At 37.7% G+C, this 25,156-nt stretch overlaps 1 protein-coding gene across 1 annotated transcript in view; it reads right to left on the bottom strand.

Moving 5' to 3' along the window:
- Positions 1-25,156, bottom strand: part of Prex2 (phosphatidylinositol-3,4,5-trisphosphate dependent Rac exchange factor 2) — a 255,031-nt gene that overhangs the window by 12,783 nt on the left and 217,092 nt on the right. Inside the window, exon 37 of the mRNA XM_042666524.1 lies at positions 24,870-25,060. Coding sequence (XP_042522458.1) covers positions 24,870-25,060 — 191 coding nt within the window. The remainder of the gene's footprint in view (positions 1-24,869; positions 25,061-25,156) is intronic.

The following is a 25,156-nucleotide window of genomic DNA, read 5'->3' as shown; positions in this document are numbered from 1 at the left end:
AACAAATAGGCTAGGGATGAAGGTTAGTGGTGTCTCCAATTAAAGATTTAAATGTCAAACAAACACAATGAGCATATGCACATACGTACAAACTGACAGACAAGGGGATAAAGAAAACATAGTGTGTACGTATGCACATATATACATACACACATACTGACATATTGTTTATTCATAAAGAATAAAAACTATGACATTTGGAGAAAAAAATGGATGGAACCAGAGAGGTTATTGTGTTAAATAAAATCAGCCAGACTTGGACAAATGTCACACTTTCTTTTATATGCAGAAGCTAGATTTAAAAGAAAAACCTAGAAATGAATATAGAGGACTATTTGGAGGAGATGGTGAACTAGCAAGGGGAGGTGGGGTAAGAATGGAGAAAGAGAAGGTGATTGAAGTAGAATATGATCAGGTACATTGTATACATTTACTAAAAAGGTCAGAATGAAGCTCATTAAAATCACAATGAAGACTAAAAGTAATAGAGGAGGGGATAAAAAAAGTAAGAGCATGAATAAGATCTAAGTATGGTATATGCAAGTATGGAAATGCCACAATGAATTTCTACCACATTTTGCAAATAATAAGCTAATTAAATGCTAACAAAAATGTGGGCAAAAAGAGAGCTTCATCCTAGAAAATTAAATAGCCACATTTGTAATAAATTTCTATTAAATATTCCTTATTGAAGGTTATGTAACTTAGAGTGAAATACTTTAGAATATTTATTCATTTCTGGATACTGATAGCTAATTGATTTATAGTCATGCACATGCATGAAAAATAAATAGTGAAATTACTGTTCACTAACATCAGAGATGACTTTAAAAATGTTTCTTAGACCCAGTAGAAAAGTCTATTTATAAACATTTCAAAAGTTCTTGCAATTAGTTACATTGAGTGTGGTCCCCTAAGGAGTTTATGACCTGGTTGGTAAGCAGAAGCCAGAGACTTGTATGAGCCTCAGTTCTTTCCCTTCCTTGCTTTCATGTTTTTCCATATTTTTCTCCAAAGAAACGCTTAAAAACTGTTTTTAGTTTATATTGTTCAACTTTTGGTATCCAATGTGGAGTTTTTTTAGGGGTGATTTTACACATACCTTATAAAAACAGATTAACTAGATATTTTCCCCTAAACTTTGTAGTACAGATTTTGTTTTACTTCATTTTTAAGGTATTGATTTCATTTTATTAAACTAAATCATTTGATTATTCTTTTCTCTATTTTTGTACAAACCACCATGTAGTTTGGTACCCTACCAAGATATTTTCTATTTATTTATTTATTTTTATTTTATTTTTGTTGGTCCTTGGGCTTGAACTCAGGGCCTAGGCCCTGTCCCTGAGCTTTTCTGCTCAAGGCTAGTGCTCTATCACTTTGAGCCACAGCTCCATTCCCAGTTTCCTGGTGGTTAATTGGAGGTAAGAGTCTCACAGACTTTCCTGCCGAAGTCTGGCTACGATCCTTGTATCTCAGTCTTCTGAGTAGCTAGGATTACAGGCATGAGCCACCAGGTATTTTCAAGTTTGGTCCAATTTGCCCATCAACAGTAATAAACAACAAATTACAATGCAGTTGCTACTATACCAAAGAAAAACTAACTCCCTCTTTTCCTATAGAACACTGTGACACTCATGTTCGGTATATATTTGGTAGACTTTGATACTGAAGAATTAAGAAAATCAAGAGAAAGGAATTTAAAACATCACTGATGTAATACTAGAAAGAACTGGAAAATAATATGTAGCTATATTATTGCACAAAACTCTATTCTAAAGGGAAGCCCATTAAATTCCATTGGCTGTTCAATAACTTGAGGAATAGCTTGTTCATTACCATAACAAATTCTTTGATAAGTTTCTAGTAATACATCATGTTCACAGCTATTTTGAGTATGACTTGAATAACAATGCTCATTACTTTCCATGTGCACACATGTGGCTGAACAGTGTACACCAACGAAGGCCAAGCAGTACAACAGACAGCTCATGTTAAAAAATTAATTTTCTACAAAACACTTAATTGACTGCCTACTCAACACACCATAACCTTTTTCTCTTCTGCAAGGTCTCCTTTACTCCAAATTGAAATCTTTATGGGTCCTAACATTTTAATCAATAATGTTCATTATACCAGCTGAATGAAGTCAACGAGCCTTATTATTATTTTTCCTAATCATGCTAAAATAGGCCTAGAATCTCCTGATAAGTCACACCTTGCTCTGCTCCACATGGATGAGCACTTTGTGAAGGGTTTGGAGCAGGCAGGCTATAATTTTCATTCATGCTGTTAATCACTTTAAATTGATTGATCCTCCTATTCTTCAAGTTGTAGCAAATGTAGTAAATAACAGTAAGACAGCAAATCATCTGCCAGACTTTAAAAGATTTTACTGCAATATGGAAATCAATAGCCAGCAACAAGGAATGTCCAAGTGTCATGTTGTGAGAACCAATCATAGACAAATCTTTCAAAAAGGACTGCCTATTTTCTTTCTCCAGCACATCCTTTTAAAAGATGGACACTCACCAATGTGTCGATTCCAATAAGGATATATAATTGATGGGAAAACTTTTAGAAGCACATATTTTGTAAGAGGTAATCACAGGGATGTTGGAAATACTGTTTGTATTCCATTCAGGTTGTTGGAGCCCTCAGTGACCTGTTTCCACTGGGGTATGCAGAGTTCCATGGTCTTAAATGAAGCATGTGAAAGAGCTCAGCAGTTAAGTTCATAACTCTGCTGTCAATACGATTAGACGCCTCATAGCTTCTAATCTTCTCTCAACCATCCCCACTGAATGGAAAATTTAGTATTGGCAAGAAACATTTGATTTTGGCATTCTCTAACAGCCTTCAAAGATTGGTTTATCAATGGTGCTTAAGTGAATACTCTGAGTTTTGAAAGAGACCATCTGATTTTCCGGGTACTTTTGATGATCAGAGACACTGCTCTGTATGGTTGCATGGCTGACCACCTATTCTCCCTCCTAGAATGTCCTCTGCTTCACACTGGACAGTTATATTCGAATTCAAATAAATCTATATTTTTCCTACCAAGGAAAATTGGGGAATTGGGGATTTTTTTAGCTGCTTATAGCTGCTACATCATAATAAAAAAATTCAGACAACTCTTCCCCTAGGAGACACAAAACAACAAAATAAATGTCACTGTGTAATGTGTGTCCTTCACCAAAAGGCAAACATACAGAGAGGAGAAAGTTATCCCATAACTTCAGTAATAAGACATTCCAAATATGGATTCTACTCACACTTTCTAAGAAGTACCCTAGATGGTGTGGTAAAATTGTACAAAAATGGTTAATATTCCATAGAAAGTAAAGGAAAAGAGTATGTGCATATGATTCATATATCTTGTTGACATATTTCACATTGAGAAGAGATCCCAAATCACTCAGGTATTTAGCATAAATTTAGTATGATAAATGTAGCTTATAAATAATGGGTCTAATTTAACTAGAACAACATGTATGTGTGTGTGGTGTGTGTGCTGTGTACATGCACACACGTGTGTTTGTGTGCGTTTGTGTGTGTGTGTGTGTGTGTGTGTGTGTGGTACTAGTACTGGAGATTGAACTCAGGGCCTGGGTGCTGTTCTCTTAGCTTTTTTACTCAAGTCTGGGGATCTACCACTTGAGTGGCTTGTTGCTGGTTAACTGGAGATAAGAGTCACGGATTTTTCCTCCTGGGCTGGCTCTGAACCATAATTCTCACATCTCAACCATCTGAATAGCTTGAGTAACAAGGATGAGGCACCAGTGCCTGGCAAAAACACATTGATTTAGTAATCTTCTAGGAAAAAAAAACAGAGAACCATTCATTTTTCTTTCTTTCTTTCTTTTCTCTTTCTTTTCCTTCCTTCCTTCTTTGCTTTTTCCTGGCTTGCTTTTCTTGCTTGCTTTCTTGTTGCTTACTTTCCCTCCCCCTTCCCTCCCTCCTGGAACACCCGGAACACCCCGGAGGCCTGCCAGCAGCAAGATTCTGGAATTTTTCCTAAGAAGCCTTGAAAGGAGTGAAACGCTCCTATGTTGCAATAACTCAGAATCTCATTCTGAGTGTTCGCGGCCGAGGTCATTCTGATGAACACAACCGTGGACTTCCTTCCTTCCTTCCTTACTTCCTTCCTTCCTTCCTTCCTTCCTTCCTTCCTCCCTTCCTGTGTACTTCCTTCCTCCCTCCCTCCCTCTCTTCTTGACAGATATTGTCTGAGTGTACCTGCAAATATTATTAGATGCTGGCAAAACTGGATATACTGGAAAGCTGAAAAACTTGAATTTCCAGCCCTCTTATTCATATGAATCTTGTTTTAAGGTTCCAGGAGGGACCCTGGTAGTATATCTTCACAATCACACGCATTCCTTTACAAATCTACTTAACTGAAATGTTTGAGTTGCAAACTTTACAGCTGCTGTCCTCTTCACACAAACTTTTGGGAGGGACAGTGGAAGTTATGGGTCATGTTCCAATGGCTACTGTTTATCTCTGGAAGTAAGCTAAAGGAAGTTGCACTGGGATATATTTGGGATAAGTTTAAAGGGCCCTTTTGTATGACTGATGGTTGCTGCCCCTTATGGTTAGGTTATGGCACTAGCCCAATAGATTCTAGAATATTTCTACTGCTCACTGTACAAAGTCATCTTCTATTGAAAACGAGGTGATAGGTTGAGGTTGTGATGTGATATGCCACTGTCCTAAGGCTTCCAATCTGGATGTAGTGAAGAGCACAGGTTGGAAATTTAAAGCCAGAAGCTATTCTGTGCAATAAACAGAATAGTTCCGATGCCTTTTGGCTAAAGTCAAGTGTAACATCTCAAAGAATGTTTTTGTTGTTGTTGTTCATTTGATAACATAGACATTTAGGCTATCCTAAACTCTCAGTAATTTACATTTGATCAGCCACACTACAGAAAAGATAGAATACTCTTTCTATTCTCTTTACCAAAAAGTTTCATATTAGAAGGCTGTTATAATTTGGTGAGCCAGTCAAGGGCAATTTTACTACAAATTATGAGAACAAAAGAGGAGTGGGACAGATAATAAAGTAGTTAAATATCATTTTCTTATTTTATACTGATTGCAATTAGTACCATTTTCTACTTTCCACCTTGTTTCTTTCCTCGTTCTGCAATTCTGAACAAGCATTAAAATTTTCATTCTTGTTATGTTTTCCATTCTTAAAGATTAGGGAAACAGCTTCATAATCCAAGGTTTCCACCATCCCAGTGAGTTAGAAGTGAAACAGTAAGCAAAGCCATACTATGTCCCAGGCCTCTTGGTAGTGAAATTATCAGAGAAAGAGGAAAGAAAGAGACAGAGAAAGGAAGAGGAAAGGGAGAGAAAGAAAGAAGGAAAAAAGAAAAGAAGGAGGGAAGGAAGGAAGAAAGAAAGAAAGAAAAGAGGAAGGAGGGAAGAAAGAAAAGGAAAGAAAACAAGGAGGGAGGGAAGAGAGAAGAAAACTGAAAGGAAGGGGAATGAGGGGGAGGACAGAGAAGGAAGGACAAAGGGAGGGAAGCAAGGAAGGAAGGGAGGAAAGAAGGGACATGGGGAAGGGTAGAGAAGGAAGGAATAAAAGAAAGAAGGAAAGAAGGAAAAAGAAAAGAAATATTGGGTAGGGCTAAGTTATTTGAAAAATCTAATTTGATAGAGAATATGAAGTGGAGGGCATTAAAAGGAGGTGAAAGAGCGCAAGGTGCTGGTAGGGAAAGGTTATTTTAGGAAGAGCAAGTGCATTCACAAACATGTGAACTCAATATACTCGCACCCCCACACACGTTTAGGGAAGTAACCAGGGCTCCAACATGCAAGACCTTGGTGTCAGAGTTTACAGTAAGTGGTATTTTTATTTATTTCTTTAGTTTTCATGAAAAGAATCTCAACTTTATGGTTATATGATTATATTATGTGACTGCATTATGTGATGATTCCAAAACAAATCATTAAAGTAATGTATTAATTTCTCAACCTTAATATCTTATCATTACTCTATTCAAAGCATCTGCAGGGGCTTTTCAATGCTAGCTGTGATGGCAGACAAAAAAAAATCTTAGTTCTAATTATACTTCTAAACTTTCAGAGTTCTATTGACTCATTTAATGTAGATCCCACATGTACTACACAAGAGCACAAGCCTCACAAGTGTTGAAATCTATTAAGTTGAACACTTAAGGAGGTACAGCACCTCTTCTGGGCCACAACGAATACAGAACTCACAATGAGACTGACACAGGACCCGAAAAACAATGTGAATCATCAAGCTCTGTATCCCACCAGGGTGTTTATTTGCCAATGTTTCTACTCACTGTTGGGGCTCTGATGTTTTGCTTGCTAGTTGATCATTTGGCTCTCTCTTGGGAGCAATTTCAAAGGCTTTTATTACTAAGAGCGGGTTATTCAGAACCTCAGTCTCACAATGGAAATCCAAAGTGAAAAGAATGCCTGAACATATAGGCAGTTTTTCATAAAAACTGTATTATAGAGACATATTTGAAACAATCAGAGATTCTTAAAAACTGCAATCTTTAGTCAGGAATACTTTTATTTCTCATTCTCCACATTTAAAAAATCCAGCGTAGAATAAATTTTATTTAAAAATTCCTGGCTGGGTGCTAGTGTCTCACATCTGTAATCCTACCTACTCAGGGGGCTAACATCTGAAGATTGCTGTTTGAAGCTAGTTGGGGCAGGAAAGTCCTTGAGACTGGCTTGAACTCTGGGCTTGGGTGCAAGCCCTGAGCTCTTCAGCTCAAGGAGAGTGCTCTACCTCTTGAGCCACAGCGCCACTTCTGGTTTTCTAGCGGTTTATTGGAGATAAGAGTCTCACAGACTTTCCTGCCGGGGCTGGCTTTGAACGCGATCTTCAGATCTCAGCCTCCTGAGTAGCTAGGATTACAGGCGTGAGCCACCGGCTCCCTGCTTTCCTTGAGACTCTTATATACAAGTAGCTGCCAAAAGCCAAAAGTGGTGCTGTGGCTCAAGTGGTGGAATACTAGCCTTGAGTGAAAAATAATAAAAGACAGAACCCACGCTCTGAGTTCAAGACCCTGTACTAGCATACATACACACAAATACTCTTCTTTTACTCAATAGTGTTATATTTTCAGTGTGAACTCAAAAGCCACGCCTTAAGAAAGTCTCCTCCAATCCTTGAACTTGAAACATGATGATAATAAAAATTTACTTGAGTAGTGATTTTAAACTATTTTAAGCATTGCTATAAATAAAACATTCAGATAAATACCTTTTGGGTGTGTTATTAATTATTAGCAGAATACTGATAGAAAATTAGTATTTGGTGAACACACACCATAGGATCCCACAGACAGAGGTTGCTCTGAATTTAATTAAGGGACAGTGTTTGAGATAATAGTTCTGACCATGGAAATGGCTATACTAGACATGTCCCCTTACCAACTCATGTAAAGGAGGTACTTACTGAAACTTATACAGATTTACCTGTACTCATATGGAATTTGATTTTGTACAAGGTTACTATGAAGGGAAAAAAGTATTTGCAAACAATTTTGAAATCAGTGAGGTTTGCCCTAGTGTGTCCTCCCCTATTGTCCCAGTCTGACTTTGCTGTGCAGTTCTGTCTTTCCACCTGTGCTACCTCATTTTCAGCATCCTAATAACTATAGTGAGCCTCCAGTCGTGCAATGACAGGGAGTGAGCTTAGGGAATGTGCATCCCACAGGGTCTACAATGAGGAGCAGCCTGAGAAAACCACTATTTTCATAGTATTCTTCAGGTGAATTATGTTATTATATAGTTGCAGGTTTATATTTAGAATCTTACAGACTTAGATCTTAGAACCTGAAGTCATCCCCCACCCATTGAATGAGCTTTCTTTATTTCTCATTTAATTAAAAACCAGAGCATTGTCTTTGCTCAGATAATGGTAAATAGTTATTAGGGATCTACTCAGCTGTGGTTCTCTGTGATGTTTTCTTGAACTGAAGTAACTTGGACAACATTCAGACTTTGGAGAAGACTAACACCACCTATCTCTGGATGCACAGGAACACAGGGCAGAAGCAAGGTGCTGCTGTTCACCTGACTCCAGAGCATTGTCTCAATTTCTGTCCTGGAAATTCTAAGTCAGAATCATTTCAGCAATCTCTGAACTAAAGCTGGGTTTCTAACCTGTCAGAAAAAGGTAAATGATTCTGCTCAGTTTCCAAATATGTTTATCTTTTCCTATGCTCTTTTTGTTTTACTTAAGCTAGAGATAACTATAAACTTACTTATTTATACTTAATTTTTAATACATAGAAGCATCTATGTTGGAGATTCACTGACCTTTGTGAGAAAGAAGCTAATGGAAATAAAACACAGAAGTTATTTATTCAAGTTGTCTTGAATAAGGATTTAAAAAAAGAACCAAAAAACTAAAGACGTTCCATTTTTTTTACAAAATCTCCCCAGAGTAGGTGTGGTCAGGATTAAATTATGCTTTCCAAAAACCTTATCTAGTGATTTATGGACACAAACTATAGTGCATCTTTTGTGTGCAGTGTTTTAATGTATCTACTGGAGTACATGTCATGCTTATTAATTTCTTTTTCTCTTTCTTTCCTTCTTGTGTCAGTCATGGTGCTTGTATTCAGGGACTGGGTGCTGTAGCTGAGCATTTTTACTCAAGGCTAGCACTCAGCTCTTTTGGTACTGGACTGGAGATAAGAGTCTGATGGGCTTTCTTGCCTAGGCTGGCTTTGAATGGTGATTCTCAGATCTCAGCCTCCTGAACAGCTAGGATTACAGACTTGAGCCACTGGGTACCTGGCTTATTACTATTTTTTTCTTTTTTCTTTTTTTATGTTTTTTAATTGTAAAAATACTGTACAGAGGTGTTACAGCTACATGAGTAAGGTAATGAGTACATTTGCTATTGAGCATTGTTAGCTCCTCCTTTGTTTTTCCCCTAGCATCCCTTCCCTCCCCACCTCCCCAACTCTTCCCTCCCCCAACCAAGTTGTAAAGTTCGTTTTCAACATAATGTCTTGTACATCTCATTGTTACAACGGGTCAACCTGTATCCTTATTTCAGCATTTTGTTATTTCCCTTCCCATTCCCAAATTAGAGAAATGTATATATACAAGATGCAGAGCACTGACATCAAATACAGTTTAAACAGGGGTTATACCATAGGGGAAGAACATACAAGAGAAACAAAAAAATCACATAGTACATTTTAGATACATTTAAAAACAATAGCAAGATAGAAGAAACCACTTGTGTCCCTATCTTGGGGTTCATTTCACTTAACATCATCTTATCTGGTCATATGTACATAGCTTTTGACCTTTTCTGCTTGTCCTAGCTTATACTAGTTATTGCAAATAAGGGAAACCATGGGATGTATGTTTCTTTGGGTCTGGCTTACTTCACTTAATACAATTTTTCCAAGTCTTTCCATTTCCTAACAAATGGGGCAATGCCATTCTTTCTGATGGAGGCATAGAATTCCATTGTATGTGTGTGAGTGAGTGAGTGTGTGTGTGTGTGTGTGTGTGTGTGTGTGTGTGTATCACATTTTCTTGACCCATTCATCTACTAAAGGGGCATCTGGGTTGGTTCCATATCTTAGCTATGGTAAATAAGGCTGCAATAAACATAGTTGTGCTGGTAGCCTTAGTATGCCCTTGTTTGTAATCATTTGGGTAAATGCCTAAAAGTGGCATTGCTGGGTCCTAGGGGAGCTCTATGTGGAGTCTTTTGAGGAACCTCCATACTGCTTTCCAAAGTGGCTACACAAGTTTACACTCCCACCAACAATGCAGTAGGGTTCCCTTTTGGCCACATCCCCTCCAGCATCTGTTGTTATTAGAGTTCTTGATTATAGCCATTCTAACTGAGGTGAGGTGGAATCTCAGTGTTGCTTTGATTTGCATTTTTTTATGGCTAGAGAAGTTGAACATTTCTTCATATGTCTATTTGCCATTCCCATTTCCTCTTCAGAGAAGTCTCTCTTTAAGTCTTTAGCCCACTTATTTATCGGGCATTTGTTCCTTTGAGGGTTTGTTATTGGGGGATTTAGTTTTTTGAGTTCTAAGTATATTTTAGATATGAGACCCCTGTCCACTGTATCTTCTCCAAATCTGTGGGTTTTCTATTGATCTTGCTAGCTATGTCCTCTTCCATGAAGAAACTCTGCAGTTTCATGTAATCCCATTTGTCCAACCTTTCTTTGATTTGTTGTATTTCTGAGTCTTTATTGGACTGTGCCAAGGAGCCCTAGAGTTTCTCCTATTCCTTCTTGTAATGTTTTCAGGGTGTCTACTTTGACTTCGAGGTCTTTGATCCATTTGGAGTTGATTCTGGTGCAGGATGATATAAAGGGATCTAGCTTTAGTTTTCTACAGGTGATTAACCAATTTTGCCAGCACCATTTACTGAAGAGGCTGTCTTTCTTCCATTCGATTTTTTTAGCTCCCTTATCAAAGATTAGGTGGCTATAGGTCTGTTCATTTCTGGGTCTTCAGTTCTATTCATTAGTCCTCAGGTCTGTTCTTGTGCCAGTACCAAGCTGTTTTGATTACTATGGCTTTGACTTAGTACTATTTCTTAAACCACTCCATTGTAGCTATACCATTGATGCCATATCTTGTCTAGAATAGTGGGATTGTCCCTTCTTTCCATTGCCCTGTACTGTTTTCTTATGTTCTACATGATGTTTTCACTAAAATGTTGATAATTCTCTGCAATGGCCGACACAGATGTGTGCTACTCTCTTGTTCATAAGATCTCAGATGCCCTGACATATCATACTTCTAATCATATCTAATATATATGTGATATGTCAAACATATCTATGTAATGTTAGCATCATACTGGTTTGACATGATATATCAGAATCACATGGTCTAAAAGTTGTAGGGGTAAGAACACTGATATTGGAGGGAGCTTCCTGAGTAAAATCTTGGCTTTGCTAGAAGATATATGACCTTGAGCACATTAGTTAAGCTCTTTCTAGTCTGTGGTTCTTTTTCCTGTAACTTGTACATGACTCAATGTGTTTTCAGACTTTCATGAATTCATTTATGTTTATGAGTCACAACAAAGTATATGGCAAATGGTACATTCTTGGCCAATACTAGGCATTTTCATTAATATTACAAGCACCATCCTCATTAAAAGGACAGACTGTTGTCTTTATTGATTACAGTGTAGCATAATTTCTGGCCATAGTAAGTATTCTGCACACTTATTGAAAACTGAAAACTTTCCTAACATATACCAATGGCAAATGTATACTCCTTAAAGACAAGATTCATTGTTTTCTTTTGTTTTGTTTTAGAGTTTGAACTCATGACCTCACTCTTGCATGGATAGTGCTCCACCATTTGATCTACACCATCAACCCTGCTTTTTGCTGGTGAATTTAGAGACACAAAGCCTCATGAACTTTTCTTTCTGGGATGGCTTCAAATTGCTCTCCTTGATAGCATCCAAGATACAAGTAGGAGCAAATGGTACTGAGGTAAGGTTAGTATCTTTATAAGCTGCATTTGCCATCTATTTTTCAGGAAGATTTCATTTTTAGATATATTCAGTGAAATGCAAAATGCACTGAAAATTCACTCAGTACTAGTAACTTTTATAATCAATGCTATATTTCTCATTCTCTGGAGTGCTTCTACCATATTCACTGTTGACAATTCTGGACGAACTTTGATAATACTTGGAACTCATTGATTAGAGTCTATTGATTAGTCTGATGTTAACACTGTTATCAAAATTATCCATTCATTATTTGGTAATAGTTCCTTAAATCAAGAGACTACCAAGTATAGTGGATTATACCTGCAAACATTTTAACTTCTTGGGAGTGGGGCATCAGGAGGATTATGGTTCAAGACCAGAGCAGGCTAAAACTTGGTGCAATTCTATTTCTGTCAACAAGCCAGCTGTGATAGTGTCCATCTGTCTTTCCAGCTATTCAGGAGGTATAACTAGAAACAGCTAAGGCTGGTCCTAAGCAAAAAGTGTGAGACACTATATACAAAACAAAAGTAACTGAAAGCAAAAGAAACTGACAGGATAGCTCAAGTGTTAGAGCATCTGCGTAACAAGTTCAAACCCCAACAATTCATGCTTTCCCACCAAAAAGATACATTTGAAATGGTAAAACAATCAGTCCTTTCATACTGGCAAAACAAGTTCTATGGCTTTTCTCTGCATAAGTTTGAAAAGTTTGTGTGTTTATTCTGTTGTGTCACCTCATTTAAAAAACCAACATCCTGCCCATCTTTCTCCCACTCTCATCATGAAACTGGTGCCACCCAGTGTGGCTGCTTGTGGGTTGAGAGAGACAGGAGTGCTCTGGGCTCCCTCACTGGGCTAGCACAGGGCTTGGCACAGAGCAGTGTTCCACAGACCTCTTCTCTGCTCCCCTCCCAAAAAAGAATAAATAAGCACATTCTAACACTTGACTTCTTCAAGCCCTACATATTTGTCTCTATTCTACCATATGGTCTTTTTTTCCAGTGTATTCTTTCTTACTCCAGTGAAGATAATATCCCTGTCCTTGAATTCAAGGGAAGTCACTCAGAGGCTCTGGAATGACTTCTAGTAGTTATCCAAAGAAGACTGAAAAAATACGTTTTAATAGGTATTCTGCATATTCTAGTTCTTCCAGATCAGTTAACTCTAACATTTTACATACTCCTCCCATTCATTCTATGGGCTCCTTTACTGTGATTTTCAATACTTTTTAGATATTCATATATTTCTGTAGGCATGATAAACATATGTGTCTTAGCCAGGCACTGGTGGCTCACAGCTGTCATCCTAGCTGCTCAGGAGGCTGAAATATAAGAATCACAGTTCAAAAGCCAGCCCAGGCAGGAAAGTACATGAGACTCTTATCTCCAAAAAACCACCAGAAAACCAGAAGTGGCACTGTGTCTCAAGTGGTAGAGGGCTAGCCTTGAGCTGAAGAGCTAGGGACAGCACCCAGGCCCAGAGTTCAAGCCCTAGGACCAAAAAAAATGTGTCTTGTGGGCTGGGAGATTATGGTTCAGCAGGCCAGAGCTTCCTTGGCATGCACAAGGCAAAATGTTCTGTTCCTAGCACTGCAAATATAAAACACCAAAACACCAAGCTGTTTCATATTTCTAATTCTTCAATGAAAACTTGGATTTACCATTGAAAACACAGACTTAGACTAAATCAGAGTGCTCACTGGAACATCAGTTCATATTCATCATTCATGTGATGCATGCACCTACTCTGTGACAAAGAAATCTGAGACCAGGTGATGTAATCGTCTTCTTAACTAGCAAGTGACAGGACCTAAAACCTATTTTCTCATTCAAAACCTGAGGCTCTTGACACTACACCAAATTCACATCACGTAGGTTAATACACAGACAATTCCAGCTCCCGACATGTAATTCAACAACCACAATCTTGGGCTGAGCATTTTGTATGTTAAATACATTGTTTTGGTAGAGATTAATTCTGCCAGCCCAATTTCCTGCTCTATTGAGGTAGGCCTCATCGTAGTAACGTGTGATTGTGACTCAAATGGAACTAGCTTTAAAGCACTCTAAGCAAGTATATCGATTGCAAAGTGATCAGGTAATAAAAGTAAATTGAAGGGAGAATGTATTGCTTTTCCACTACAGATTCACATTTCTCTACATTAAGTGCACTCTTCTGTGCAAAGCATGTTCTCTCCTGTAACGATCACACTTATTCTGGCTCCTAATTACAATACTTTTAACTGGGAAGCTGAGAGTGCCACTGTGAAAAATCAGAAAATCTGGTGGAAGAAACCAATTCTCACATGTTGCCTGGTTCTTTTTTTTATTACCCTCCACTAAAGAGAATTGTATACCTAGAAGTATTGTATACCCACAAGACGTTAACTACCAATCAAGCCCAAGTGGCTACGGTGGTTCTCCACAGGCATAGCCCCTTGCAAGATTCACATGGACAGGCCAGCTGCTGACCTATTGATCATCCCTGCCTTACTCAACCCGACCAATGCCCTGGTAACAAATATGAAGCTTGAGAAAATTGCTGTAAGTCAATGAGGATTTCAAAAATACAACCCTTAGGAAAAGAGAAGCCCTTTTCTTTTTTTTTTTTTTTTTTCTTTTTTTTTTTTGTCGGTCGTGGGGCTTGAACTCTGGGCCTGGGCGCTGTCCTTCAGCTCTTCAGCTCAAGGCGAGCGCTCTACCACTTGAGCTACAGCGCCACTTCCGGTTTTCTGGTGGTTTATTGGAGATAGGAGTCTCACGGTCTTTCTTGCCTGGGCTGGCTTTGAACCGTGATCCTCAGATCTCAGCCTCCTGAGTAGCTAGGATTACAGGCGTGAGCCACCAGCGCCCGGCAAGCCCTTTTCTTAATGTGACACACAAATACTTTTTGGATGCATGAAAATGGGCCAAGTATTCCTTTCTACAATGAACTGTCATATCTCCTTCCACACAATAGTTTTATATTTACACCCTTCTTCTAAGAAAATTCAAATGATAGGATAACAATATTTTTTATTGTGAAAATACTGTACAGAGGGGTTACAATTACATGGGCAAGATAACGAGTACATTTCTTATCAAGCATTGTAACCTCCTCCTTTGTTTCCCCTTCCCCAGGAAGGCATAGTTAGCTCACATTTGTGATCCTAGCAACTCAGGAGGCTGAGATCTGAGGATCATGGCCAAAGTCAGCCGAGGCAGAAAAATCTGTGACACTCTTATCTTCAATTAACCAGCATAAAAACTGGAAGTGGAGGTATGGCTCAAGTGGTAGAGTACCAGTGTTGAGCAAAAATGCCAAGCAAGGATGAGAGGTTCTGAATTCAAGACCCTGTACTGTCACAAAACAAACAAAAAACCCCACTGAACCAAAAACAACCGATAGTTGCAATCCAAATGCTAGTAATCTCTGAGGAAATCTTTCAGTATGGTTTACAGGAATGACTTCTATCTACTGATATTTTCATCATTATTCATTATTTGACTCCTGTCGGGTAGACAGTAGTGGTAAAATCTTCCAATGGCTTCTCTGTTTGATAATGTGAGAACTGCAAGCAAAGGGTTAATGGGTAGTTGGAAGGAAAGCAGAGAGGGCAGGCAGAGAGAAACCCTGTGGAAATGACCCTGTGGAAGTGATAGGCAACAGCTGGAGTGTGATCCTGGCGGCAGAAGCAGAGCTAAATTGAATACTCCTCTCACTCCATCTATCTTAAGGCAAAAAAGCAATCGAGTTTAAGGGGCACATTTTCAGCACTGCAAAGGGAATTAGCCATGAAATTCTCATTAAAGATAATGGGACTTTCTATTACCACTTTCAGTACATTCTCTGAAAGTTCTTGGCCTATCTCTTTAAACCGGGCTTAAAAACCAGTCAGGGCAAAATATTCCACAGTCCTTGTTCCTGTCTATTCTAGCACAGTAAGGTGAGTTTTTCTCTCTGACCTTGCTTCATCGTAGAGGTCAGTGGAGAGGTGATCACTGACCTTCAGAGCTGAGTAATTGAACTCTTGGAAATGGAAGGAAGTACCTGGTCACTGAGAATATGAAAGAATGTGGAATTACTGGAGAGAGGATAGGTCTTTAAAAAAATGATGAGCCACTATTTGCTTTTCTGTATTTAATACCCTTTGACAATGTATTGTTTCACTTATATTTTGCTCTTTGGGATTAAATTGAAAGGCTGAGGAAAATCCCCCTTACTTGTCAGTTCCTCAAAACTGTCTCGCTAACAGGGTAAGAAGTGTGATAGAGGGGGTGGGTTTGAACAAAGTACATTGGAAACACCACAATGAAACTCCTTTGTACAACTCATATATACCAATAAAAATGGCAGGGGGAACCTTCTGGCCCTCTAGATCTCTGTTTCCCACTACTGACTTCTCTTGCCACTGCTCACTAGATTTCTGATGACATCAACATGTAAGAGGAGTCTGGCGTATGTGACATCTGCCCAGCCCTCCCTATACATTGCCGCCACATACAATTCCTACATTCTTGGACACATGTTTTATCTTACACATCAAATAGATCTTGTGACCATGGGTCTCTTGTGTTTTACTTTTATTCTGAGTCTTTCCCCTCAGGGTGTTCACAGGGTAGGGCTGTGGAGAACAATGCTGGAGTGTCAGTATGCCATCCAGTATTACGGCTGCCAACATCTACACTCAGCAGCTGACTGTTCTGTTCTCACCAGACCGCCTCCTGGAATATCTCTTCCTTGAGCCCAATACTCAAACTATCCTCCCTGAAAATTCCTTGTAATGTTTTCAACTCAGCTCAAACTAGAGCTCTGACATAGCCCCCTTCCTCCCCCGCACTAATAAATTGGCCCTGCATCTCTCTTTCTGTAGCTTCTGATATATTATATATGTGTATATACACACACATATATATACATGGGTGTAGCATCATATATATATATATATATATATAGCTATATATATATGTAGCATCACATATATATAGCTATATATATATCTATGTGTGTGTGTGATGCTACACCCATGCATATATAGAGAGAGAAAGAGCTCAGTTTTTATTGAATTCATGGAAAATTCATCATCTCACAGTATATCAGATAAATCCAACACCTCTTTCCATAATCTCTTCAAAGGAAAATGTTTTCTTCCTGTGCCAGCTGCCTCCCTGATATCATTCAAGCTGGTAAGGTAAAAATCATGTATACAGTATACAATAACATACATGATACGTTATTGGGCTGTCAACCTGACTGAACTAAAGGAGTCTCAAAATAACCAGAGAAGACAAGGTATGGTGGCTCTTGGGAGACAGAAATTAAAGAATTGAGATTCAAGACCAGCCTGGGAAAAAGTTATGGAGACATCATCTGTTGGGTGCATGATAGCACATGCTTATAATCCTAGCTGCATGATAGGATGTCCAGTCTGAGATTAGCCTGGGCTGCATAGTGAGATCTGCCCTTAACTCCAAAGATTTAACATGGAAATGCGGAAATTACCACATCCTTCTTTTGAATTCATCATATTATCTGCTTCCTGGCTCAAGGTTCACATATAGAAAGAGACAATCCTTGTCATTCAATCAAAAAGGGAAAACGTCTGTGCAGTATGATATCCAAGTCTCTCTCCTCCTCTAGAATATGGTCAGTTGGGCTTATGTCATTCATTAAACTAGTTATAAAGACATTAACCCTGAAGCCTTCAGGAAGAAATAGATCCCAGTAAAATGCATAGAATTTTCCATTGCCTTTAATATAATTTTAAGAATTCTGTAATAACTTCAGTTTATTTTAAATAAACATTGAAGAACTATGCCCCATTTAATAGTTTTAAAGGTAGTTTCTGTACTTTATCATTGTTAAGTAGTTAAATACAAATATAAGATGAATGATTAACTTTTACTAATCTGGCAAATGCATGTTAATAATTTTGTGTTCATATTGTCTTATGGTGATATGTTTAGTATGTCCTGCTATGTTCCCTTGATTCTTCTTATTTTAATGTTTTATACAGTAATCATGAACTTGATGTTTTATATGCACTTAAATCATGACTTGTTAATGCAACATCACAGAAATTATAGATGTCAGAAGCAGAGACCAGTGCAATAAGATGTCGCTCTCTCAGAAATACAGCTTTGCCAAGTTTTTTCCAAAGCACACCTAATTCTAAGAAAACAATGGGCATTTTAACCTCAAATATTTTACTACATCCATTTATAAATATTCCTATCAAATAAGCACAGAAATATCTAGGCTATAAGACAATGATAATCCTTGCAAATGTGACCGTCTCTTAGGGACCCATCACTTTTTATAAAAGATAATAGAGAAAACTGAAAGCAGTGCCATCATGCTTGAAATATTTGATTCATCTGTGTACTTTATCAGGAAATACCTGTTATTTATCTGACTTTCCAAATTTGCATACATTTTAAAGTTTACTTGTTAATTTTAAAAATTAGTAACGTTTGAAATTCTAGACACATTTCTGATGGACAAGAACTTACAAGGTTAATATCTATACTTATAAAAAAAAAAGTCGTGCTGGTAGCTTTAGTGTGGTCTTGTTTGTAAACATTTGGGTAAATGCCCAAAAGTGGGATTGCTGGGTCATAGGGGAGCTCTATGTGGAGACTTTTGAGGAACTTCCATACTGCTTTCCAAAGTGGTTGAACAAGTTTACACTCCCACCAACAAGGCAGTAAGGTTCCCTTCTGTCCACATCCCCTCCAGGTTCTGTTGTTATTAGAGTTCTTGATTTTAGCCATTCTAACAGGAGTGAGGTGGTATCTCAATGTTGTTTTGATTTGCATTTCTTTTATGGCTAGGGAGGTTGAGCATTTCTTCATGTCTCTATTGGCCATCCTTCTTTTCTTTTCAGAGAAGTTTCTCTTTAAGTCTTTAGCCCACTTATTTATTGGGCAGTTGTTTCTTCCTTATTTGCAATATCTAGTGTATGTCTGAGTCAAGCAGAAAGGTCAGATAAGGTGATGTTAGGGAAATAAACCCTAAGATATGTATTCAAATGTTTTTTTCTTTCATGCGATTGTTTCTAACACATTTATAAGATTATTTCTTTGTTGCTTTGTATGTCCCTCCCCCACAGTATAACCCCTGCGTTCACTGTATTTGATGTCGGTATAATTTGTGGAAGGTAGGGGGGAAAACAAATCGTTTAAATAGGGATACAGGTGGACCCATTGCAACAATGAGATGTACAAGTCGTTTAGTGGGGGGGGGGGGGTTGGGAGGATTGGATGGGGGGTAGGGGGAGGATGGGAAGGGATGAGAAGGGGAAACAAAGGAGGAGGCTACAATGCTTGATAAGTAATGTACTCATTATCTTGCCCATGTAATTGTAACCCCTCTGTACAGTATTTTCACAATAAAAAAAGTACCACCCATCTGTCATACCCCTACTATTTCATTACTCTATCTTCTTCCTTCCCAAAATCAGAGCTTAATTTTAAAACCATTTCTTACTGCAAATGTACAAAAACCCTGAATTATGAGCTAGTAGAATCATTTCTTCTGTTCAATTTGTCCTTCTTTTTAGCAATTTAAAATTCAAGTGTCTTATCTACTTTTGTTATTGGATCTCTTAAAACTTTTTCTGCACACACACAGTATCTGGATACATTTTGAAACTTTTCCTTGCTTATGGAAGTAATTTATTATTTTCTATCCCATACATAGACTCTAACCTACATATGGAAATCTCCAGAGTAAGTATTCTCCTCTTAATACATCTTTACAGAGCAGAGAGGATGCAGCTTCTCCATCTGTCCTGTTGGGACTCTGATTACCTAAGGCAGGTTACCTTGAATGCTCTACTTTGACAACAGTCTGCATTACCTAATCTGGGCCTATTTGTCAATGTGTCCTTTTATGTCATAGTAATGACAGAAAACAAATTACTAAGAAAGATTCCTTTAAAAGTTCAAAGTGCTTTTTAAAATACTAATTGATATTCCCTAGATAAGATTTTTGTAATTGCTTACATGAAAGAGTAACCATTCTATTATTTTTTATTTGAAATAAAAACCATTCCACTGATAAAAATGATAAAAATGTTTCATAATAGAAATTTCTTATTTAGTCATTTTTATATTCTCAGTTTTGGATTTTATTTCTTTAGTAAATGCTTAGAATTTCACTTTTCTGTGCTCTGGTTACCTGATGTGTACACAAGCTTCCGGTGTTCGGTGCTGGCATGGCCGAGGGGATGACTGGGAATTCAAACACCACTTGTAATGTTAAATGTGAAAATATATCTCCATTGTAAATTGCCTATTAATAACTTCATTTTGCAAACAGGACCCCTTTAATCTGATTCATAAACCTATGTATGTATTAAAGCAGATTTCTAGAACAACCCAATTCTGCATTACACAGAGTAGATTGATGTTCATTGGTCCTTATTGCTAGTACATTTTTCAATACTGGCAACAGGCTGAAATTGCTATACATATTCTTCCACATTGTCTAGTTATGATTCAACCTGAGGTAGGTGCCCCTGAGTCCCTGGAGCTCACAGGCCCTTCTGAAGGTGGTGTTTTTGACATCCCCTCTCTAGATGATAGGAGTCAAGGAACATTATTTAAAAATTCAAGGCATCTGCTGGGTGCCTGCCAATGGCTCATGCCTGGAATCTTAGCTATTCACGAGGGTGAGATCTGAGGACAGAAGTTTGAAGCCAGCCTGGGCAAACAAATCTGTGAGACTCATCTTCAATTAACCAGTAAAAAGCCAGAAGTGGAAGTGTGGCTCAAGTAGAAGAGTGCCAGCTTTGAGCTGAAAATAACAATCAATAATGAATGTTCTACATGATAAATTACGCAGGTGCTAGACATTCACACACTTAAGGCCAAAGGAGAATATTCATAGCAGTAATTGACAAAGGCTCAATAGCTATGTGCATATGATTATATAAAATAGTATTTTATGAAATGAACTCCAAGGAACGCAAACAAGAGTTATTTTTAATTACTGTTGTTTTTGTTTTCTTTTCCTTTTGTTTGCTTATATTTGGGAGGGTAAGAAGAGCACAGAAAAGGTGGAACAAAGGGTGAACAATGTGGAAAATGAGCTGTACATCTTGTGGGTGAGGATGAAAGGGAAAAACTAGTAGAGAGCGAGGCAAGGGAGACAGGGTTCAAAAAATTGTACTCATTACCTGATTCATGTAAGTGTAACCCCTCTGTATATCAACCTTACAGTAACAATAAAAATAAAAATAAGTGAATTCTGAGTACTAGCCCTAGTAACAGCACACACACACACACACACACACACACACACACACACACACACACATACACACAATGCAAGGCCTCATTTTCTGGAAGAGATTCAACTTCACAGGAAGATAAAGTTGATTTCATGTTTACAGTTCTCCACTGTTCATTATTAAAGACATCACAGGATACAGTCATGAGACTAGCACCCAAATCACCCATCACCTATCCTTAGGGCTACTCACACCAACACTTTTGACACCACACATCACCCACTATTAAACAATATAGCGGGAAGCATGTAAGGACCATAGTTCCCTGGAATAAATCCTTAGAGAGACAAACCAAGGGCCCAGATCCCTTTCCTTACTAGAATTTCTTTAGTATTTATCTTTTCAGGTAGCCCCAGGGACCTGTTTCTCACTGGCTAAAGAAACAAAAATCAATATGGTGGAAGGAATGGGGCATCTCTGTTTTTGGACTCAGCAAGATGAAATCTTTGTATCTTTGCAGCACACTGATTTATATTAGTTAAAGTACAAAACAGTTGGCTGTTAAGCATGGGAGGGAATGAAGAACCCAAACAAATGAAAATACTGCACTGAAAGGAAAGATGCCGCAGTAAGAAATAAAAGAAATCCCTGTAGCAAGCTGTGATTGCCTGCAACAAATAATTGGCATAGATACAAAAGAGAACTTGAGATGCCATAGTGCTGATTCAATACTTAAACGGTTCCATTTGGCAAAAAGTAATTTGATCTATATAGTAGGTAGTACACAATCAAAATAGCAGTTCTCTGTAGGAAAGAGAATCCAAGGTACCAAATGCTTGTATTTGTTAATTAAGAAGTATAAGTTAAAGCACTACAAAAATGTATAATTGCACATGTAGGAAAGAAGCTCAGTACACAAATATATCCTAATAACCCTGGCAGAGAAGGTGGATGTGCATACATCTCTTCACCTTATTGTGCTTGAAGGGAGTCTTTTTTTTTGAAACTGCACAACAATATATTAACCAAAAAGGCTTTAAATTTTTTGACACAACATCCTAACTAGAGGATATTTTTGACTTTACCTAAGAAAATAAAACTCACATCTGGACAGCAGTCTATAGAAAAGATGCCTCTCTGTAGGTGCTAAGGACAATGGAGAACTAAGAGCAATCACTGAATGAATTGTTTAGTAAATGGTAGAATACCTACTGCTTGAAATATTATGTAGCCAATAAAAGACAATGAGAAAATGTTTTCTTTGGACTAATATAACAGAATGCCCAAAACTGCATAACTTATAAAGAACAAAGCTTTAGTTATTACAGTTGAGATAGTGAAGTCCAAGGTCAAGAGGTCATATGCGAAGAGCATCTTGATGAAACATCCCAAGGTAAAAGATAGATGAGCAAGAGAGCACCAGAGAGAGAAGAGCACAGGAATGCCAAAGTCACTATTATAATTACCCACTCTCATAATGACAAATGCACTCCTCTGATGGTTTCATTCATTTAATTAATTCATTCATGAGGCAACACTCTCATGCTCCAATCACCTCTTATTAGGCCCCACCATTGCACTGGTGTTTAATTTTCCAACATATGACCTTTGGAGGACATATTTGAAGTCTGTGTGCCTGATTGGGAAATATATATATATATATATATATATAAAATATGTGTGTATATATATGCACACATATAATTGCCATAAGCATAAAACTGATTTAAACCACATGCTATGAATGTGTTCTCCAAGATTAATACATTGATATCTAATTAGCAGTGGGAAGATATCAGAAGGTGGAACCCTTGTGAATGGAGTCATATCTTACAGAAGAGGTGCAATGTGGCTGCTTTCCTTTTTTTTTTTAATCCATCACATAAGAAGATAAATTTAAGATGCCATCTAAGAAGAATCTTGGGAGCCTTCAACAGACACTTAGGCTGAGACACTTAGGCTGCTAGTGACTTTGTCTTAAGTGTTCTAGCCATCACAACTACAAGGAAGTAAGTTTCTGCTTGGCATAAATTAGCCAGGTTGAGCACTTTGCTATCATACATAGTCTAAGATGTTATATATACTAATACAATGGTGTTCAAATGTATATTATTTGAACATGTGAGAGAATGCAAATGAAAATTTAAAAAGCTTTTGCAGGAGAGACAATTGCGAAAATATTTTTTCAGATAGTAAACCATCTTTTTATCATGTTCAAGACAATATCCTGACCTTAAAAAGAGAACTTTTCTAATAGGGCATATGGAACTAATGCAAGTGAACCTAACTACTCAGAAGGTAAAGATCTGAGGGTTGATTTTCAAAGCCAATACAGGCAGAAAAGTCTGTGAGATTCTTACTACTAATTAACAAACAAAATGCCAGACTGAAGATATGACTCAAGTGGTAGAGCAAAGGTATTAGAGATGTTACATGCAAGTGAATGGCTGCCAATAACATGGTCAGGAGAGTTCATTAGTTGACTAACAATGCTCTCAAATAACTACCTGAGGAAAGTAAATTTCATAAAAACAAAGCCAGGCTAAATGTTATGGGAAGAATTCAATAATTCATATTGAATTCTCCTCTATCCTATATTCACTATTTTTTTTTTGTCAGTCGTGGAGCCTGCTCTCTGGGCTTGGGCGCTGTCCCTGTGCTCTTCAGCTCAAGGCAAGCATTCTACCACTTAAGCCACAGTGCTACTTCCCTATATTCACTATTATATGCAGTTCTGACATTTTATTCAGGCTTTCATTAAAACACTAAACGTTAATACTAATTAAACCTTCCTTTTCATTCTGGAATCTACCTTCTTCCTCCTAATACCAAACATGCACAATAAAATAATGCAATACTTTAAAAAATCCTAGGCCTTCTTGTTTTTGTCCAATAAAACCAGAAATTGCAGGAAACTGACTATTAAATGTGGATACCATACTGTTGACCATTTCTTACCTTGATTTTAAAAGCAGATGATAAAAATAACTGCAAAGCAGAGGGTAGATCTCTATGTTTAATGTTTCATACAGGTGTGGAACTGCTTGGCTTCCTCTCCCTTTCTCAATTAGAATTACTAAAGGATTATTTTAGAAACAGCTTTCTGTTGGATTCTGGATTCAAATGAAAATTAGCACATATTTTATCTTCATAAAAAAATCTAAGTAAAGGCTTTGCTAAAAAATCAAAGATTATGTTAAACTCCTTTTTCGTTCACATAATATGAAAATAAACGCATCCAGTTTTAACTTTAAATTCAGTTCTGACTGGGACACTAGTGCCTACATATCTCCTGAAATGAACTAAAGCTCTTTTGAGATGGAGAAAGTCAATTATGAAAACATTTTAGTGTTCCTTATATTCTAACATAAGAATCAATGTAAACAGCAATTATAAAACTAGTGCTCCATGAACATGGACAGAATGAAAGGACCACAAGCAAACACAGGGAACCAGATACGTTTATCAGAAGGGAGATCATTTCTCTGCTATGAAAAATGCTTGACCTAACCCGTTGTAGATAATACAGTTAACTAAGCTTTAAGTAAACTTTTCACTGTGTGTAAGATGTATCTTCCCTCCTAATCTTATAGTTTATCTGTAACTTTCCTACATCACATATATTTCCATATACTCTATACCCCTGCAGACTGGCTTTAAATCACAATCTTCAGATCTCAGCCTCCTGGGTAGCAAGGATTACAACCATGATCTACTAGTGCCCTGTTCTGGACCATCATTTTGCTTTATGAGAGAAGGCGGCTCACGTCACTTGGCCTACAAGTATATCAGTCACTTAACAGAAAAATATATATCCATCAAGCACAAGAAACAGGCTGATGAAGTAGTTAACTTCACCTCCTACTAAGTACATAAGCAGGACTCACACTTTGTATCTAGAATACAAATATGGCAAATACAAATACAAAAAGGACAAAGATTCTGGATCACCATATTATAAATGTAGGCAGGACTGTATTCATATCTTTATTAGACTAGTCACTTAAAATGTAAAAGCCCAAACAAGAAAACATGTGAATTTCTTTGTCAAATGCATCTGAGACTTTTGGATGTTTCTACTTTTCACTTCATCTAGCCAACATGCAGATAAAAACCACTATATAAAAGGCAGGTAAGCTCACATACCGATGCACACCACTGCTACACATGATGATGTGGCAGGCCCCCAGCCTGTCACAGAGTTCTGAGGAAACTGACAGCAGTCCAACTCCAGATGCACTGCATGCCGTGTTTGCACAAGCAGCTGTCCGCTTGGATCTGATGAATGAGGTTACCAGGCGATAGAGCTCATCCAAAGCATTGAGAGGCCTCATGAGCTGCAGAAAAAATTGAGGACTGTGAAGTTCAACACGGTTAATAGAAATCTATGTAGATGCAATGAAGTTCACAAGTTCATAGCTTTTAATGAGCAG

Source organism: Dipodomys spectabilis, unplaced genomic scaffold (assembly GCF_019054845.1).
Source record: "Dipodomys spectabilis isolate Male_0828 unplaced genomic scaffold, ASM1905484v1 ptg000015l, whole genome shotgun sequence".
Taxonomy (NCBI): Eukaryota; Metazoa; Chordata; class Mammalia; order Rodentia; family Heteromyidae; genus Dipodomys; species Dipodomys spectabilis.
The sequence above is the reverse complement of the archived record's forward strand: the minus strand, read 5'-3'. Positions and strand labels throughout refer to the sequence as shown.